Source organism: Bactrocera tryoni, chromosome 2 (assembly GCF_016617805.1).
Source record: "Bactrocera tryoni isolate S06 chromosome 2, CSIRO_BtryS06_freeze2, whole genome shotgun sequence".
Taxonomy (NCBI): domain Eukaryota; kingdom Metazoa; phylum Arthropoda; class Insecta; order Diptera; family Tephritidae; genus Bactrocera; species Bactrocera tryoni.
In genome coordinates, this window is record NC_052500.1 from 22,092,239 (window position 1) to 22,109,213 (window position 16,975).

A 16,975-nucleotide genomic window follows, 5' to 3' on the forward strand; every position below is an offset into this window, starting at 1 on the left:
AGTGAAGTTATTGAGTTTTAGGTGTCAGTATGTGTGTGTTATCGGTGCGAAAATGAGTTTCGAACAAAGAGCCTACATTAAATTTTCTTTTAAAATTGGTAAAACTTTTACCGAAACATTTCAATTGATGAAACAAGTTTATGGCGATGATTGCCTATCCCATATCAGAGTGCACTAGTGGTTTTAATGTTTTCAAAGTGGTCGTAAGGACATATGTAAAAGACGAAAAACATGTGGACCAATCTAAATCCGTGATCACCGGAAATTCCATTGAAACTGTGAGTGAATTTATCAAAAATCAGCCGAAATCATCATTGAAATTTATGGAAATGGAATTGAATATCTCCAATACATCAATTTATCGCATTTTGACTGAACATTTGGGCTTACGATAGGTGTGTGCACGGTTTGTTCTGCACAAATTGACTGACGACCAAAAATTGCTCAGAATCCAACATTCGATCGACCCGTGTGACCGAATATTTGACGAAAAATCACATTTTAACCATTAACCACTCTCCGTATTCACCTGACTTCTTCTTTTTCGGAACAATGCATTTGGAAAGGAAAGCGTTATGCAAACGTAGAGGCCATTCAAAAGACTTGCACCGGCATACTGGCGGCCATATCGGCCAACGAGCTAAAACACTTGTTCCACATTCTTTTGGGCCGTGCAAAAAGCTATACTGAAGCAGTAGAGGACTATTTAGAATACAATAAATTGATTCTTTTCCTGTTTACTTTGGAACGCTCCTTGTATATGAAGTTTGCCTTTTAGTTTTTGCAGTTGGATTTTAATTAAGCCTATTACCCAAATAGAAAGCCGCTATTTTTTTAAACCGTACCTACGACGGTCGGGATTAACACTATTCCTACCGGGGCCGGTCAAATGATCGATTTCATATTTTCAATTAGAATTTCCTGCATTTAATGTAAGTGAATCGTCTTTAAACTTTACGACTTTTCCTCATATAAATATGTATATGTGTCATACATTTTTCAATACTCACTTATTTTTTTATTGTTTATTTTCTGAGAAAAAATTGTAGTTTGTTTTATCTACCACGACCGGTCATTTGACCAGTAGTACGATTTATACATTTTTGTAATAGTTTCTCTCTAAGACTCAATACCAAAACTATAAAGTTTTTACAAACGATAGATAATGTACAAAGCTGTGGCACTATTTTATCTGAAAAGCGCCTGCCAGGAAATGGTTTACTGGTCTTCCAAGTGTTTACAGTTCTCGCTCGATTATCGGTTTAGCGGTTTTTATTTGCTTGATTGATACGTCCCAGATCCTCGTATGTTCTTACACCATCGTATCTACTATGACGTAAAATAAATAAACTTATAACGGAAGGAAATGTGTAGCCGTCTTCTCCCAATTCAATCAGTATAGTCTTGCTACACGAACAGAGTGCATCGAAATGTGAAAGTTACAAAGAATACTTGGCAATCTTTTATTATTATATTGTAATATTTTATATCGTATTACGTGTTGTAAGTGCCATTTTCAAAAAACTGAGCCAGACTAACAGTGTGTCGCAGTAAGTTTCCTATTTTATCTCTTATTCATTTTTTTATTTAATTTGATTTACATTTTCATATTTTTATTTTTTCCGTTGAATATTTACCCCAAAATGTCAAGACGTTTGAGGAGTGCCCATATATTATTAGAATGTTAGCAGAATTTTCTGAAGATGATCAGGAAATTCTGAAACCGACTCGAACACCGATGAGAACGAAGAGAATATTTCGAACGTACATAGACGTTGAAAGAGATGGAAATTTTTAGTTAGTTTCGATAGTGATAGCGAAATTGCGATGGACGGAACTGTTTGGCAGGAAGTAAAAAGTAGGGTCCAATCCCAGAAGAGCACTTGGTCGTAACATTTTTACGGAAACGTCAGGGCCGACTGGGTACAGTAAACGTAATATTATGAAAGGCGAAAAGAATAGCAGAGGCATTTAGAGTGTTGGGATATAAATGTCTACACCAAAGTTATATGCATTTTTTTGAAATTCTGTGTACACACGACGCATACGAGATTAAGAATATAGATAAAGCCCTTCTATGGAATTAAAGTGGGGTCCGCTTTTTTCTCAAATACTATGAGTAGACTTGACTTTACACTTACTTTTGACAAATTTGGTATAAAATGTTGGTTAACATCCGATGTAAAATATGAAGTAGAGAACCCTCAGTGAGTTAAGAAGCCCATTTGTAAAAAATGCGACGAAAAAGAATAAAATGTAGATTATGTTCTCTTAAAAAAAAATAAAATATATTTTTATACTGGTAAACTCGCTATTGAATATTCAGAATTCATTGTTTTACCAGTTTGCATGTTATCCACGAACAAAATTTCTCTCGCATCCCAAAAAACTGATGCCATAACCTTCTTGGCCCATTTTCGGACACTCCGAACAACCAGGTTCACACCTCTCTTTCGTCTTTTGTTTTGATTCAGGATCATGATGATAGACCCAAGTCTCATCCATAGTGATGAATCGACGCACAAACTCTATTTTATCCTTTTAAAAACACTCCAAAGGTTGCTGAGAAAGTCGCATTCGAATATGTTTTTGTTCCATTGTTAGCGAATGCGGCAACCATTGTGCACACAGTTTTCTAAAACTCAAAATTTTACTTACATCAAAAACAAATTGGTAAAAGGTTTTGTCATCATCCAAGCTTTTTTGTTAGCACAATAATCAGGAGGAAACGCTTTCACTTCTTTGAAACAGCGCGGTTTCATTGCTTTTCCTATCAGTAAGGGCTTAAGTTTTTCCGATCCGTCCATATTTACAGCAAATAAAATTGTCAACCTCTCTTTACTATGTTTTTCCCCATGATATTTTTCATCTTTAAAAGTAAGTTTACCTGACAAATTATTGAAAAATAGGTCAGTTCCATGAGTATTAAAAATGTTTCGGGCATCATAGTTTTCAATCAAGGTCTTCAATTTACCGTGCCAATCTAAGCAAACTGCACCATCAACACTTCCACTTACCTCACAAACTTTTTTAAACACAACTCCACTTCTCTTTTGGAAATTTTTAAGCCACCTTTCACTTGCCGCTAAGAGAATATAAGAATATATATATATGTACGTATAGTGCAGGTAATTCCAAAAAGAAAATAACGATGAAACCGAAGTCAGAATGCCCTTCACAATTAAAAAAATTCCATCAAAGAACTTGATCAGTCGGTTTGAATGCCGATATATGTACATACTATTCTACTATTATTTTCTAGCATTTTCTTTGACAGTTGGAAGTAGCATAGCCAATCCTCACTTTTGTATCGAATCTTGCTTATTGATATTTACACTCTTGGCGTAATCCGCGAAAATATTTACATCAAAGTATTGTTATTAAACAACGATTTTATTCATAAAACAGGTACGTCCACCTAACTAATTTTGAGAGTGTAAAACATGTTGGATGAATCTTTCCATAAAATTTTTCAAATCACACACGTCACAACTCTTCTTCGGGTGTCGCAGCTCACAGATGGCATAATACTGACCCATGCAAGTAACATCGTTCATAAAGAATATTTTACTATCAGAACGAAGATGTACACAATCCTCATTTTGACCAGCATCGTCTGGTTGACCGCCTGCCCATTTAGCATAGAGCATTGGACGTCCGTCTTTGAGTGACATAAATTTACCTTCCTGGGCCAAATCGGTGACACCGAGCCAAAACCGTTTACTAATGTGACCTTCATTCGTGGTTAAATAAGAACTCAATGCATTCATCTCAGCTAGCGATTCAATTACGGCCAAATCCATATCATAGTTGTGACAATAAAGCGCCGCACCGAACCAATTCATCTGTAATTAAGAGACTTAATTTATACAATTTTAATTGTGAAACTTCTAAGTAAATTACCGTAGTAGCAGTATTTATTAAGTAATATTTACTACCGATCTCTATGAAGGGTTGAGTCTCATTCTCACCTACAATTTAGATAATAATAACAGTTGCTGAAGAAAAAGTTCATATTCTTCCTGCAGAAAGACTCACCGCGATAGGAAATATTAATAGACTTGGATAAGACGCCCGCAAAGCACAAAATTAAAATAAAATATTGTGTCAATCCCATTTTGGCCTTGATTAAATACTTTATTAACACCGTATTTGCAAACAAACACAACCGACACCGAAGAATGTTCATAGAACAATGTGATTATAGACTGGAATAACAGATTTATATAAATTTATAAAATTAGATATATGTATGAATATGAATATATATATGTATATATATACAAGATATATGTATAAATTGGATTTTCCCATCTATATATGTATATGTATATATGTCTTTTCGTACTTTAGTTGATATGAAGTTGTATTTTCATATTTTTTATATAAATTTTATAGCGTTGTACGTCTGACGTACGTACGTACGTAACGTCTAACGAATGTGTAGTACATTTAATTATTGTATATGTATATTCGTAAAAGTCCCAGAAATATACGCAAAATCTTCTGCAAAGGGTAATTTGGGCAATAGTCCACGGGAAATCGCTGTTCAAATTTGTCTAAGTAAATAGCTTCGACTATTATGAGCATTAAGTATTATATATGTTCGTACCTATATGAAATTCAACCTATTACCCAAAAAGAAACCTGCTAATTTTGTACCATCTAGATTTTTAGTCGGCAGAGGTAGTTCGGTAATGTTCATCAAATTTATTCGAAAATTAAATTGTGTAATCGCTTTCGCAACTCGCAAGATTATCCAGTTTCGTTCTGTCCGAGCTCAGCCTCTCCTTAGTCATACCTGATAAATATTTTAAGCTCGAGAAAGGAAATATATTTCATTATCACCTCTGCCTTTTAACCACTACTTGCAAACGCATATACTTGGATGGTTTCATGCATACTTTTCTCTAATAATAAATGCAATATATGTACATATGTTAATTAGAAAACAAAATAAAATGTTTTGAGTGAGGAAATTTTGCTATTAAGTAAATATTTTTTCTTCACCATATACTATTTAAATTTCCTTTCAAAAAAATAAAGAAAAAAGTTAAGAAGGGCAAAGTGGGAAGGCCTTCTGGTGTTGTCAAAACGATATGTTAAAAAAAAATGTTAACTTCGGTTGCTCCGAAGCTATAATATTGATTGTCAAATATCTCCCTTCCGCTTTTTTTTCTCTTTATTCAATGCTTGATAAAAAGTGTTACAGTAATCGGATTTAGTTCAAATATGCGCCGTTTCGTTCGATAATCTGTTTCCATCTGGACGGAAACTTCATAATACCCCCTTCCTAATTTGCGAAGAACTCGGTCAGCCGTTTTTCACAAGCTTCTTTTGAGTTCAACTTTACACCAATAAGGACGTTCGCCAAGGACAGGAACAGGTCGTTATCACTTGGCGCTATGACAAGTCATCAACGAAGTGTGTGGTTTGGCGTTGTCATGGTGGAACACTACACCCTTCCTGTTGGCCAAAACTGGACGCTTCTGGTGATCGCCTGCTTCAAGCGGTCCAGTTGTTCGCAGTAGATGGTAGAATTAAGCGTTTGGCCATATGGGAGCAGCTCATAGTGGATGATTCCCTTCCAATCCCACCAAACACACAGCATAACCTCCCTGGCCGGTGATCCCGGCGTGGCCACTATTTGGGACAATTCACTGGATTTCGACCACGACCGGTTTCGCTCGATATTGTCGTATGTGATCCATTTTTCGTCGCGAATCACCATCCACTTTAAAAATGGGTCGAGTTCGTTCCGTTTCAATAGCATATCGCAGGTGTTGATTCGGTCCAGAAAGTTTTTTTGGGTCAAATCATGCGGCACCCAAACATGCTTTTATGTGTATCCAGACGTCTGCAGATGGTTTAAAATGGTTTGGTGACTAACTCCCATCTTTAGGTCTTCCGCCGGATGGCATATCCATGGTGTCGTTTTCTCCCGCTCGGAATCATCGAAACCATTCCTTCGTAGTTCGAAGTGATAAAGTACCATCCCCCAATACACCATTAATCTCACGGAATGTTTCTCTAGTGGTTTTGCCTTTAACGAAGGAAAACTTTAAAATAACGCGAGTTTCGGCGTTTATGACCTCCATGTTTACATGTCTATAACTGTTGAACGCAATATCCAAACTAATCATGCATAGCGTCGTTTTGTAGATTATGTAAAGACGATGATCCAAGACAAATTTCGAGAAGATGTCTCGATTCCGATTGTTCAGTTCAAACTGCCCTATAGCTATTTGCTATAGTAGCGCGATATCGGTCGTTCCTACAAATAAACATACTCTTGGCGAGAAAACAACAGGTGCAAAATTTCAAATCGATATCTCAAAAACTTAGTCCCTCCGTCCATATACAGACAGACAGACGAACATGGCCAAGTCGACTTTGCTCGGCATGCGGATTAAAAATGATATATGTTTCATTGGATCTTCGACGTTTCCTTCTGGGGGTTACAAACATTGGGCCAAATATAATATACCCTGTTCGGAGTATAGAAATATTGTGAAAGGTTCGGCAAACATTGTTCAACGAAACTGAGTGGTTTACAATCAAATTTGTATCTTGGTATTCATATTAATTTTATAACTAAAATTTACTTCCTGTGGGCGAAAATGATATTATAATCATATTCAAATGAGATATACATATCTAACATAAACGCAACCGAAGAAGCTAAATTTATTACATGATTCGATGAGAAAAACCCAACTCAACTCATCGGAATTCATTATGTCAGTCAGATGAGATGCAGACCATCTCCATTCATAATCAGCGTTAAACTGTTAATATAATTGTTCACGTGATTTTCTTAAAATATCTTACATTTTATTTTAACAAAACATAAAAATCAGCTGAAATATCGGAGATTACTATATAAGGTATATTAGGCCTGAGCTTGCTACATTAACCTTTAAGATTGCTAAGATATACTCTAGAACATATTTTCAAGCAATTCTACAAACATATAAAATGGCATATTGTTTCACATATACGGCATATGATATAAATCATTAGTGTAAATAATTTCATATATTCTCATCATTAAACTGAAGTAATATACGTTTAGTTATTTTGCTAAGATCACTTAGATGTTGACCGATATATACAGCCAACCAGAAGTTTGAAAATCTTGTATTAGGTGTATAGTAGACAGGGGTAGTATTGACCCGAGTTTACCTATTTTTTGCATCATCTCCTATTCCTAACAGAAACAATGCTCTAAGTTTCATTAAGGTACCTCACATAGCATCACCAATATTTAGGCAGTAAAGTCAGCCGTAAACTCGAAAATCTTTCTATTATGAGGATAAGGAGATTATTGACGTGATTAAATTCATTTTTGACATTTATGTATATTATTATTAGAAAAAGATTCTCTCCGCATTGCAATAGTATATCTTACAGATTGACCGATATATTCGATAAAAAGTTCGCATCGGTACATAGGGGCTTGAATAATTTTGGTTCGATTCGGATTTTTGATTATAAGGTGGCACACTTCAAAGGCACTATTCGTGCGAAGTTTTATCACAGAAATAATATACTGGAAAGTGACAAAATCTAATAAAATTGTGTTATATGGGAAGTAGACGTGGTTGTAATCCAATTTTCAACTGTAACATAATTCTATCAGTATAATATTACCTGCCGGATTTGGCTGGAATCTGTCAAGCAAGTCTCGAGTTAGAGATTTTTAACTCAATGCGGGCGGTGCCATGCCCGTCGTTTAATTTTGACACCTATGAAGCTCTTTGATATTCGGTGCAAAATTTTATGTTTCTGGTTTTAACAAAACCGTTATATGAGGAGTGGGCGGTGTAATCAACCGGTTTCACCCATTTTTGCACTTGGGAGTAAAGGTGCTAAAAGGAGTTCTGTTGAAGGAGTTTAATGATTATTGCATCAGCTGCTTAAAAGTCCGTTTAGAGGATGAGGTCGCGCCAACTTTTTCAAAACTTTTAGTTCGCAGGTGGCCCTTGCTACTGCTATCCCCTGTACCAAACTAAAGGTTTAATTCTCGTGAGCATGACAGCGATTGCGCCCATCTACAAACTTCGCCTTATTTTTCTGCCAAGGAACAAAAACTTAAATTTTACTAAAGTTTCAACTCGTCTCGTCATACTGGTAATTTATATATACATATGTATAAATATGTATAACCCTATATCTAGCTGTATAAGTTTTAAGTCATTCAAACAACGATTAGGTGAACAAAACTATCAAACTCTATAGCAACCTGTTGCAGGAATATAACAATGAGTTTACATTTGTTGAGAAACACTACATGATTTAATTGCTTTTTCTTTTAATTACTATAAAATGTTTACTTATATTTCATATCGCTACGCTTAGTATAACTTATAACAACAATACATCCATGAATATTGGGCATTCAAAAAATGAGGACATAATTTTTATATAGGGATACGAGTAGTATACCCTAAGCTTCGTTATTTTATCAATTTTTCCTCATTAATACTTATGTACTTTTTCTAGCATTTTCTTAGACAGTTGCAAATAGCATAGCCAATACTCAATTTTGCATCGAACATTATTCCTTGATATTTACGCTCTTGACGCATTCCGAGACACTGACAAAATCACTTATATCGTTATGTAATATTTAAAAGAAGGTATTGTTATGAAACAACGATTTTATTAATAAAACTGGCACTTCCACCTGACTAATTTCGACAATTTGGAATATTTGTATGTTGCATGAATCTTTCCATAAAATTTTTCAAATCACACACGTCACAAGTCTTCTTCGGCTGCCGCAACTCACAGATGGCATAATGCTGAGCAATGCAATTGTTATCATTCATATAGAATATATTTTCAAAAGCCCAAAGATGTACACAATCCTCATTTTGACCAGCATTGTCTGGTTGACCGCCTGCCCATTTAGCATAGAGCATTGGACGTCCGTCTTTTAGTGACATAAATTTACCCTCATCGGCCAAATCGGTCAGACCCAGCCAAAAATTTTTACCAATATGACCTTCATTCGTGGTTAAATAAAAACTCAATGCATTCATCTCAGCTAGCGATTCAATTACGGCTAAATCACTATCATAGTTGCGACAAAAAAGCACCGCACCGAACCAATTCATCTGTAATTAAGAGATTTGAATTATATAATTTTAATTGTGAAACTTCTAAGTAAATTACCGTAGTAGCAGTATTTATTAAGTAATATTTACTACCGATCTCTATGAAGGGTTGAGTCTCATTCTCACCTACAATTTAGAAAGAGTTACAATTGCAGAAGAAAAAGTTCACATTCTTCCTTAAGAATGACTCACTGCGATTGGAAATATTAATAGACTGGGGTAAGATCCCCGCAAAGCACAAAATTAAAATACAGCATTTTGTCAAACCCATTTTGTCGCTGATTAATTACTTTATTAACACCGTATTTGCAGGCAATCTCAATCGACACTGAAGAATGTGTCGCGAAAAGTGTGATTATAGCGTAGAATACCCAATTTATATATGTGTGTATGTTTATATATATTTGTTCCAACTTTTGTTGATATACAGCACATACTTTCATATTTTTGTACACGCGCACAATTTGTAGCGTTGTATATTATAACTTTGTTCGTATACAATTGTGTAATTACGATGCATCATATATTCGTATAATCCCCACAAAACTCTACTCTTCCTTTGTATATTTCAAGCAATACATATTTTTAATAGAACTAGTGAATCATACACTTATCATAAGTAGAGCCGAGATAGAAAGTGGTACAAATAAAATACGCATTATCAAAATATTATATATTTATACATTACTTCCGTGAAGTTCGCTTTTTAATTTGCATGGTTGACTATCAACTTCGTCTAATGTCCAAATAGACAACTTGTTTTTTTGTAAATTAGTTACAAGAGAACAACCTGGTTAAATCGTGGGCTGATCCTGTTGTTGGTTCTGCCCGTTATCCCGTGAGTAGCAATAAAATACGCAACAAGTTTTATGCCGTATTGGTCAGGAATGTACAATGAGTCGAATTATCGCGTCTGCCAACCCCGCAGGGTTATCACTTCCACGGCTTATCAGATTGACTATTGAACTACATCCCTAAGTAAAATTGTACCAGCGCGATTTCAAGCAATTGGGTTTCTGAAATTAAATAAAATTGGTGAATATTAAAAAAAGAATAAAGAAATTGATGTGGTTAAGCGAAATTTGGTCTCGCCATTGACCTGTGAAGCACCCCTAACTCACTGAATTTATGCAAATTAAAATTAAAATATCAATATTCGTGAAGAATTCTTTGAAAATTTTCCCATAATTTTTTTAGTCCTGCAACATGTTGCTAATGAGTTTTGTTCACCTAACGTTTGTTTGTATCACCTAAAACTAATCGAGTTAGACATAGGGTTATACTTGTATATACTCCTTGTCTGACTTTTTACCGCCAATATCGGTCAATGTGTGAGAAATATATTTGAAAATCAGAGATAATCTTTTCTTAGTAATCGTATGGCTGTATGCTATACCTAAGACTCATCGCCAATAAGGTATTATTATTACTACTCATGACATCCTGATAGTCGGAAAGCATAGCTTCACAGATGTTAACGCGCCACTGTTTTCCGAAAAATTTAGTGATTCTAGAATCAATCATGCTTTTTTTTTAGCGCCAAATGATCTTTTAAAATTGTTTCTACTAATCCTTCCGATATTCCAGCGATGCTAGAAAGATTTCTGACTATTAATCGTCGATTCCCAGGCACCAATTCCTTTACTTTATTGACGTGGTTCGTCGTTTTTGACCCTCCTTGAATAATTTTGATCAATCAAACACATTTGCTCGCGACAAACAATTATCATCGAAGCCCTTTTTTAACATACTAAACGTTTCGACACCAAAAACTTGATTCCGCACACAAAATTTAAAGGAACTTCTTTGTTGAACAATTTGCACTTTATGTACTTCAGAAGACAGACGATATTTGGAAGTATGTCGCATCAACACAATCATTAGTGTTTAGTATACTCTTTTCTTGCATAGCCAATAGTTAATTTTGCATCGAATCTTGCTCATTGATATTTACTCTCTTGACACATTCCGCGACACTGACAAGATCACTTATAACGTTACAAGTATAAAATATTTAAAAGAAGGTATTGTTATAAAACAACGATTTTATTAATAAAACTGGCACTTCCACCTGACTAATTTCGACAGTTTGGAACATTTGTATGTTGCATGTATCTTTCCATAAAATTTTTCAAATCACACATGTCACAAGTCTTCTTCGGCTGCCGCAACTCACAGATGGCATAATGCTGAGCCATGCAATTCTCATCATTCATACGGAAAATATTATTAACTGGCCAAAGATGTAAGCAATCCTCATTTTGACCAGCATTGTCTGGTTGACCGCCTGACCATTTAGCATAGAGCATTGGACGTCCGTCTTTGAGTGACATAAATTTACCCTCATCGGCCAAATCGGTGGCACCAAGCCAAAAATGTCTTTCAATGTGACCATTCGTGGTTAAATAAAAACTCAGTGCATTCATCTCGGCTTCCGACTCGATTACGACCAAATCGCTATCATAGTTGCGGCAATAAAGCACCGCACTGAACCAATTCATCTGTAATTAAGAGATTTGAATTACATAATTTTAATGTGGAAACTTTAAAGTAAATTACATTAGTAGCAGTGTTTATTAGGTAATATTTACTACCGATCTCTATGAAGGGTTGTGTCTCATTCTCACCTGCAATTTAGAAAGAGTTACAGTTGCAAAAGTAAATGCTTTTTCTTCCTGCAGAATGACTCACCGTGATTGGAAATATTAATAGATTGGGGTAAGACCCCCGCAAAGCACAAAATTAAAATAAAATATTGCGTCAATCCCATTTTGGCGTTGATTAATTACTTTATTAACACCGTATTTGCAAGCAAGCACAACCGACACCGAAGAATGTTTATCGAACAATGTGATTGTAAACTGGAATATCCAATTTATATAAATTTATTATATTGGATACACATATGTATGAATATGTATATGTATATATATATAATATATATCTAAATTGGATATCCCCGTCTATATATTTGTATATATGTCTTTCGTACTTTTGTTGATATGAAGTTTGTATTTTTGTATTTTTTACACGAACGCAATTTAAAAGCTTTGATATTATAGCGTTATTCGTCTAACGAAAGTGTAGTACATTTCATTATTTGGTTATATTCGTAAAAGTCTCAGAAATATAAACGAAATCTGTTTGCAATGGGTAATTTAAGCAATAGTCCACAGAAAACGTTACAGTTTTCTCTTCTAATAGAACTAGTGGATGTAACTCTTATGACAAGAAGAATCGCTGTCAAAAATTGTCTTAGTAAGTATCTTCGAGTATTATCAGCTTGAAATATATTCATACCTTCACGAAGGTAGTCTTTTGATTTGAACATTTGAGCTTTAATTTAGCCTATTACCCAAATAGAAAGCCGCTTTTTTTGTACCATACCTACGACGGTCAGGTGTATGTAACCTAATTGATGCCGGATTTTTAGCCGGCAGATGTTAGTTCGGTAATATTCAACAAATTTATTTGGAAACTCTATTTAAGTTGTTTAATGGCTTTCGTAACTCGTAAGATTATTTAGTGTTGTTCTATCCAAGTTCAGTCCCTCCTTAGTCATTCTCTGATAATATTTTAAGCTTGAGAAAGGAAATATGTTTCATTATCACTTAAGTCTTTTAACCACTACTTGAAAACGCATATACTTGGATGGATTCATGCATACATACATACATATGTATCTCTATTAATGTATGATAATTAGAAAACAAAATGAAATGTTTTGAATGGGGAACTTTTACTATTAACTTTTGGGAATCAAAACCAGGGAAATACTTTAAGGAGTAAACCTTCAGACACATAAGGTTTGTTAAAAAAACGAATATCAGTAAGTGAAGTACATATTTGGAAGTTGAGGTAGTGTCGACCCAATTTTACCGTTTTTCTCAATACCACCCACTATTGACAAGCCACATACTAAAAAACCAATTATATAGAGTAAAGTCGCCGTAATGTTTGAAAATCCTGATATTAGTTAAATGGGGGCTAGGTCAAGATTTCGCCCAATTTTATCTATTTTAGGCACAAAAATAAACGTTATAAATAAAACATGTTCTCTAATTTTTATTAAGATAACTCAAATCTTGGCAGATGTGCTACTGTGATCAAATTGAAAGGTGAATTTTTAATTTATGCTTTGCGTGTTTTTCGAATCGGTAGTACTGTTAGTAACATCTATGCTATATTTCACGTCAAAATATTCATTAGTATTTGAGATACGCACTGGAGAATTCATTGGCATAAGAGTACTGCAGCGGTTGGGGTTTACTTTGAAGGAGATGACATAGACAAAATTCACCTTTCAATTTGATCACAGTAGTAATACAAGGTATCGTTAGTAAATAGTAAATTCGGTTCTTCTACAAAACTAATATTGGTAGTTAGGAGGTTTTGCAGGTTGCATAAATCTTTTCATACAATTTTCAAATGAAGTGAGTTGTGTGCGGGTTATCGCTTTTCACAGATGACATAAGCCTGCTTCGTGCAATCGTGATCATTCATAAGGAATGTATTATTAATGGCCCAAAGAAGTACACAATCCTCACTTTTGCCATAATCATTTGGCTCACCGCCTGGCTATTTCGCAAAAGGCATTGGACGATCGTCTGTGATTGACATAAATTTTCCCTACTTCACCAAATCGGTGACGCCAAGCCAAAACTTTTTACCGACATGACCTTCGTTCGTGGTTAAATAGAAATTCAGCGCATTCATCTCGGCTTCCGACGCGATTACGGCCAAATCACTATCAAAGAAGTGACAATAAAAGACAGCATCGAACCAGTTCATCTGTAATTGAGCGGCTTGAATTATTAAAATGTAATGTAATGCAATTATTGAAGCTAATTCACCGCCACAGTAGTGTTTATTAGATAATATTTACGGTCGATCTTTGCGAAGGGTTGCGTCTCATTTTCATCTGCAATTTAGAAAGAATTATATTGGAACTAAATAAAAAATATATTTTTCTTGTAAAATGACTCGCCGTTATCAGTAAATTTGAACGAAAAAACCCGCATAACGTACAAAATTAAAATACAATATTGTGAAAGTCTCATTTCGGTCTGGATTATTGATTTCATTAACATCGTTTTTGTAGGCAATCTCAACCGACACTGAAGAATGTGTCGCGAAGAGTGTGATTATAGAGTGGAATGCCCAATTAATATACGTGTGTATGTTTATATATAGTATATATTAGGGTGATTCAAAAAAAATCTAAGAAAGCCTCTCCAAATATGAGTTTTTAATTGTAACGGGAAGGTCCTCCGCCTAACGGTTTTCTATTTTTTCTTATTATCAGATAGAAAAATTTATATCTCGCTTCCAACTACTTGAAAAAATATCATGTTAATTAAGTTTTGTAGGAAATTGAATGCTCTAAAATATGGTCTCTTATGATTTTTTTATAAACCCAACCGTTTAAAAAATATTAACGGTTGAAATTTGACTATTTTTGGAAAAGTTCTTTATTTCTTATTAATTTTATAACTCAATGACAAAAAATTATTATGAATGATGAAACACATAGTTTTGTAGGAAATTTACTGCTCTATAAAAATGGTCTTATATGATTTTTCGATTAAGTTAAGCATTTACGAGATATTCATCGTCAAACATCAATGCATATTAGGGTGGATCAAAAAAAAACTTTTTTTTCGTTTGGTACTCTGAAAAATAGGTTCCTAGACACCTCTAAGAAAGCCTCTCCAAAAATCTATTCATAATAATTTTTTTCATTGAGTTATAAAATTCATAAGAAATAAAAAAATTTTCCAAAAATAGTCAAATTTCAACCGTTAATATCTTTTAAACGGTTGGGTTTCCGAAAAAATCAGAAGAGACCATATTTTAGAGCATTCAATTTCCTACAAAACCTAATTAACAAGATATTTTTTCAAGTAGTTGGAAGCGAGATATAAGTTTTTCTATGTGTCTAGGAACCTATTTTTACGAGTACCAATTGAAAAAAAAAATTTTTTTTTTTGAATCACCCTAGTATATATATATGTATTCCAACTTTTGCTGATATACAGTACATACTTTCATATTTTTGTACGCGTGCACAATTTGTAGCATCGGATATAATAACTTTGTTTGCGTACAGTTGTATAATTACATTGCATCATATATTCGTATAATCCCTAGAAAACGCTTGTATATTTCAAGCTACACATATTTTTAATAGAACTTCTTCGAAGTCGAAAGTGGTATGTTTGTACTTCGGTGAAGTAAGAATTTTAATTTGTTCGGTTGATTATTAGTTTTGTCAGGTTCTGCCCGATGCCCAGTAGGTAGCAATAAAATACGCAACAAGTTTTATGCCGTAATGGTCAAGAATGTAACGGGTGATCCAAGTGGAGATACTTTTTCAATAGCCTTTATTTGACAGATCACACATGTCTCGCGCAAAGCTGTCATGTTATTTTTATTTAGTGTTGTTTGGCAATTCATCTTGGAAAGACTTACACCTGAACAACGTATTCAATTTGTTTCACTTTCTTACGAATATTCACGTTGTATAAAGAATGTTTTTCGCGCGCTTTGCTCAACTTATGGTCAATACAATCGGCCTCAGAGTGTACAATTCGCAACATCACAACACCCATCTTGAGACCTAGGATTTATTATTGGATAATATCCGACTGAATATGTCACGTCCAGAACGCAGTGAAAAAAATATAGCAGTCGTAGCTGAGAGTATACACGAAGACCGTGGAGAGTCGATTCGGCGTCGTTCGCAGCAACTCGTACTGACGTATGGAACGACTTGGCACAATGATTACAATGACTTTGTAAACAAGCGAAACTGCCGCATTTGAGAAGAAGAGCAGCCTGAAGAGCTGGCATTTCGTGTAGAAAAAACAATCGCCATTGACCGTTATGACGCCATGATAACCGACAATATGATGCCTCAAATTAAAGCTCGTGATCTCGGAGACATTTGGTTTCAACGAGATGGCGCCACTTCTCACACATCACATCAATCAATGGATTTATTGTGAGAACACTTCGGTGAGCAGATAGTTTGACGTTTTGGGCCGGTCGATTGGCTACGTTTGATATCACACCCTTAGACTTTTCCCTGTGGAGATAGGTAAAGTTTAAAGTCTACGCGGACAATCCCACTTCAATTCAGACCTTGGAGCAAAACATCACGCCCGTCATTCGCAAGTTATCAGTCAAAATGCTCGAACGAAGCATCGAAAATTGGACTCAACGGATGCCAATATTTAAAGAAGGAACTCGAAATGAATCACCCTTTACAATGAGTCGAATTATCGCGCCTGCGTTTGAAGGTTATCAGTTCCAAGGCTTATCAAACTGAGAGTTGAACTGCATGTCTAGGTAAAATTTTACCAGCTTAGTTTTGAGTAATTGGGTACTTTTCTGAAATGAAATAAAATTGGTGGATAATAGAGAAAGAATAAGGAGAGTGATGCTGTTAGGCGAAATTTTGTATGCATAAATACATATATATTAGAAGAATCCTATTTTCAGAGAGCTAAAAAAACAGAAACGTCGCGTTTAAGGGAAATCTTCTACGGATCCTTCTGAACAATTTTTTTTTTAAGATATGCAAATGAAACATCCTACATACTAGGTGCGGTTTAGCATTATATTGATCATTTTAACATAACCTACTTTATATAAGTAAACTTATATTTTTCTTACTTCTTTACCAAATTATATCACGGTCATATCTCCGTTAATATTTGAGTTAAATCGAACAGTTAGGAACCCTGGGACTGACCTTCTATCTGTGCCTTAATAACGTCACAGATGTTGCTAAAAGTTTTGTAGAAGGAAGGCTTATTGATGCCCTCAAAAGTTTGATATTCCTTGCCTAT

General features: G+C 34.7%; 4 protein-coding genes across 9 annotated transcripts in view; 1 reads left to right on the forward strand and 3 right to left on the reverse strand.

Moving 5' to 3' along the window:
• LOC120767408 (zonadhesin-like) overlaps positions 1-16,975 on the forward strand; it is an 83,203-nt gene that overhangs the window by 17,627 nt on the left and 48,601 nt on the right. The window lies entirely within an intron of this gene.
• Positions 3,375-4,181, reverse strand: LOC120767420 (C-type lectin 37Db-like). Its single transcript, XM_040093463.1, has 3 exons — positions 4,039-4,181; positions 3,904-3,971; positions 3,375-3,845 (listed from the first exon to the last, which is right to left on the reverse strand). Exons 1-3 carry the CDS (start codon positions 4,115-4,117, stop codon positions 3,423-3,425), a joined length of 570 nt encoding a protein of 189 aa, XP_039949397.1. The 5' UTR covers positions 4,118-4,181; the 3' UTR covers positions 3,375-3,422.
• LOC120767417 (C-type lectin 37Db-like) lies at positions 8,632-13,721 on the reverse strand. Of its 2 annotated transcripts, none has more exons than XM_040093460.1 (4): positions 13,694-13,721; positions 9,315-10,138; positions 9,181-9,248; positions 8,632-9,122 (listed from the first exon to the last, which is right to left on the reverse strand). In XM_040093460.1, exons 2-4 carry the CDS (start codon positions 9,391-9,393, stop codon positions 8,694-8,696), a joined length of 576 nt encoding a protein of 191 aa, XP_039949394.1. In that variant the 5' UTR covers positions 9,394-10,138; positions 13,694-13,721; the 3' UTR covers positions 8,632-8,693. The 2 variants fall into 2 exon arrangements, with proteins under 2 accessions (XP_039949394.1, XP_039949393.1); XM_040093459.1 differs by lacking the exon at positions 13,694-13,721 and adding an exon at positions 10,519-10,655.
• Positions 11,150-11,952, reverse strand: LOC120767419 (C-type lectin 37Db-like). Its single transcript, XM_040093462.1, has 3 exons — positions 11,814-11,952; positions 11,682-11,749; positions 11,150-11,623 (listed from the first exon to the last, which is right to left on the reverse strand). The coding sequence occupies exons 1-3, from the start codon at positions 11,890-11,892 to the stop codon at positions 11,198-11,200; spliced, it is 573 nt and encodes a 190-aa protein (XP_039949396.1). The 5' UTR covers positions 11,893-11,952; the 3' UTR covers positions 11,150-11,197.

Bases quoted from the DNA above. Each gene is read 5' to 3' on its own strand.
- LOC120767420 (XM_040093463.1), bottom strand. From the start codon at position 4,117: ATGGGATTGACACAATATTTTATTTTAATTTTGTGCTTTGCGGGCGTC. The intron at 3,972-4,038 runs GTGAGTCTTTCT...TCTAAATTGTAG, and splicing joins TATTAATATTTCCTATCGCG to GTGAGAATGAGACTCAACCC. The intron at 3,846-3,903 runs GTAATTTACTTA...TCTTAATTACAG, and splicing joins TAATAAATACTGCTACTACG to ATGAATTGGTTCGGTGCGGC.
- LOC120767417 (XM_040093460.1), bottom strand. From the start codon at position 9,393: ATGGGTTTGACAAAATGCTGTATTTTAATTTTGTGCTTTGCGGGGATC. The intron at 9,249-9,314 runs GTGAGTCATTCT...TCTAAATTGTAG, and splicing joins TATTAATATTTCCAATCGCA to GTGAGAATGAGACTCAACCC. The intron at 9,123-9,180 runs GTAATTTACTTA...TCTTAATTACAG, and splicing joins TAATAAATACTGCTACTACG to ATGAATTGGTTCGGTGCGGT.
- LOC120767419 (XM_040093462.1), bottom strand. From the start codon at position 11,892: ATGGGATTGACGCAATATTTTATTTTAATTTTGTGCTTTGCGGGGGTC. The intron at 11,750-11,813 runs GTGAGTCATTCT...TCTAAATTGCAG, and splicing joins TATTAATATTTCCAATCACG to GTGAGAATGAGACACAACCC. The intron at 11,624-11,681 runs GTAATTTACTTT...TCTTAATTACAG, and splicing joins TAATAAACACTGCTACTAAT to ATGAATTGGTTCAGTGCGGT.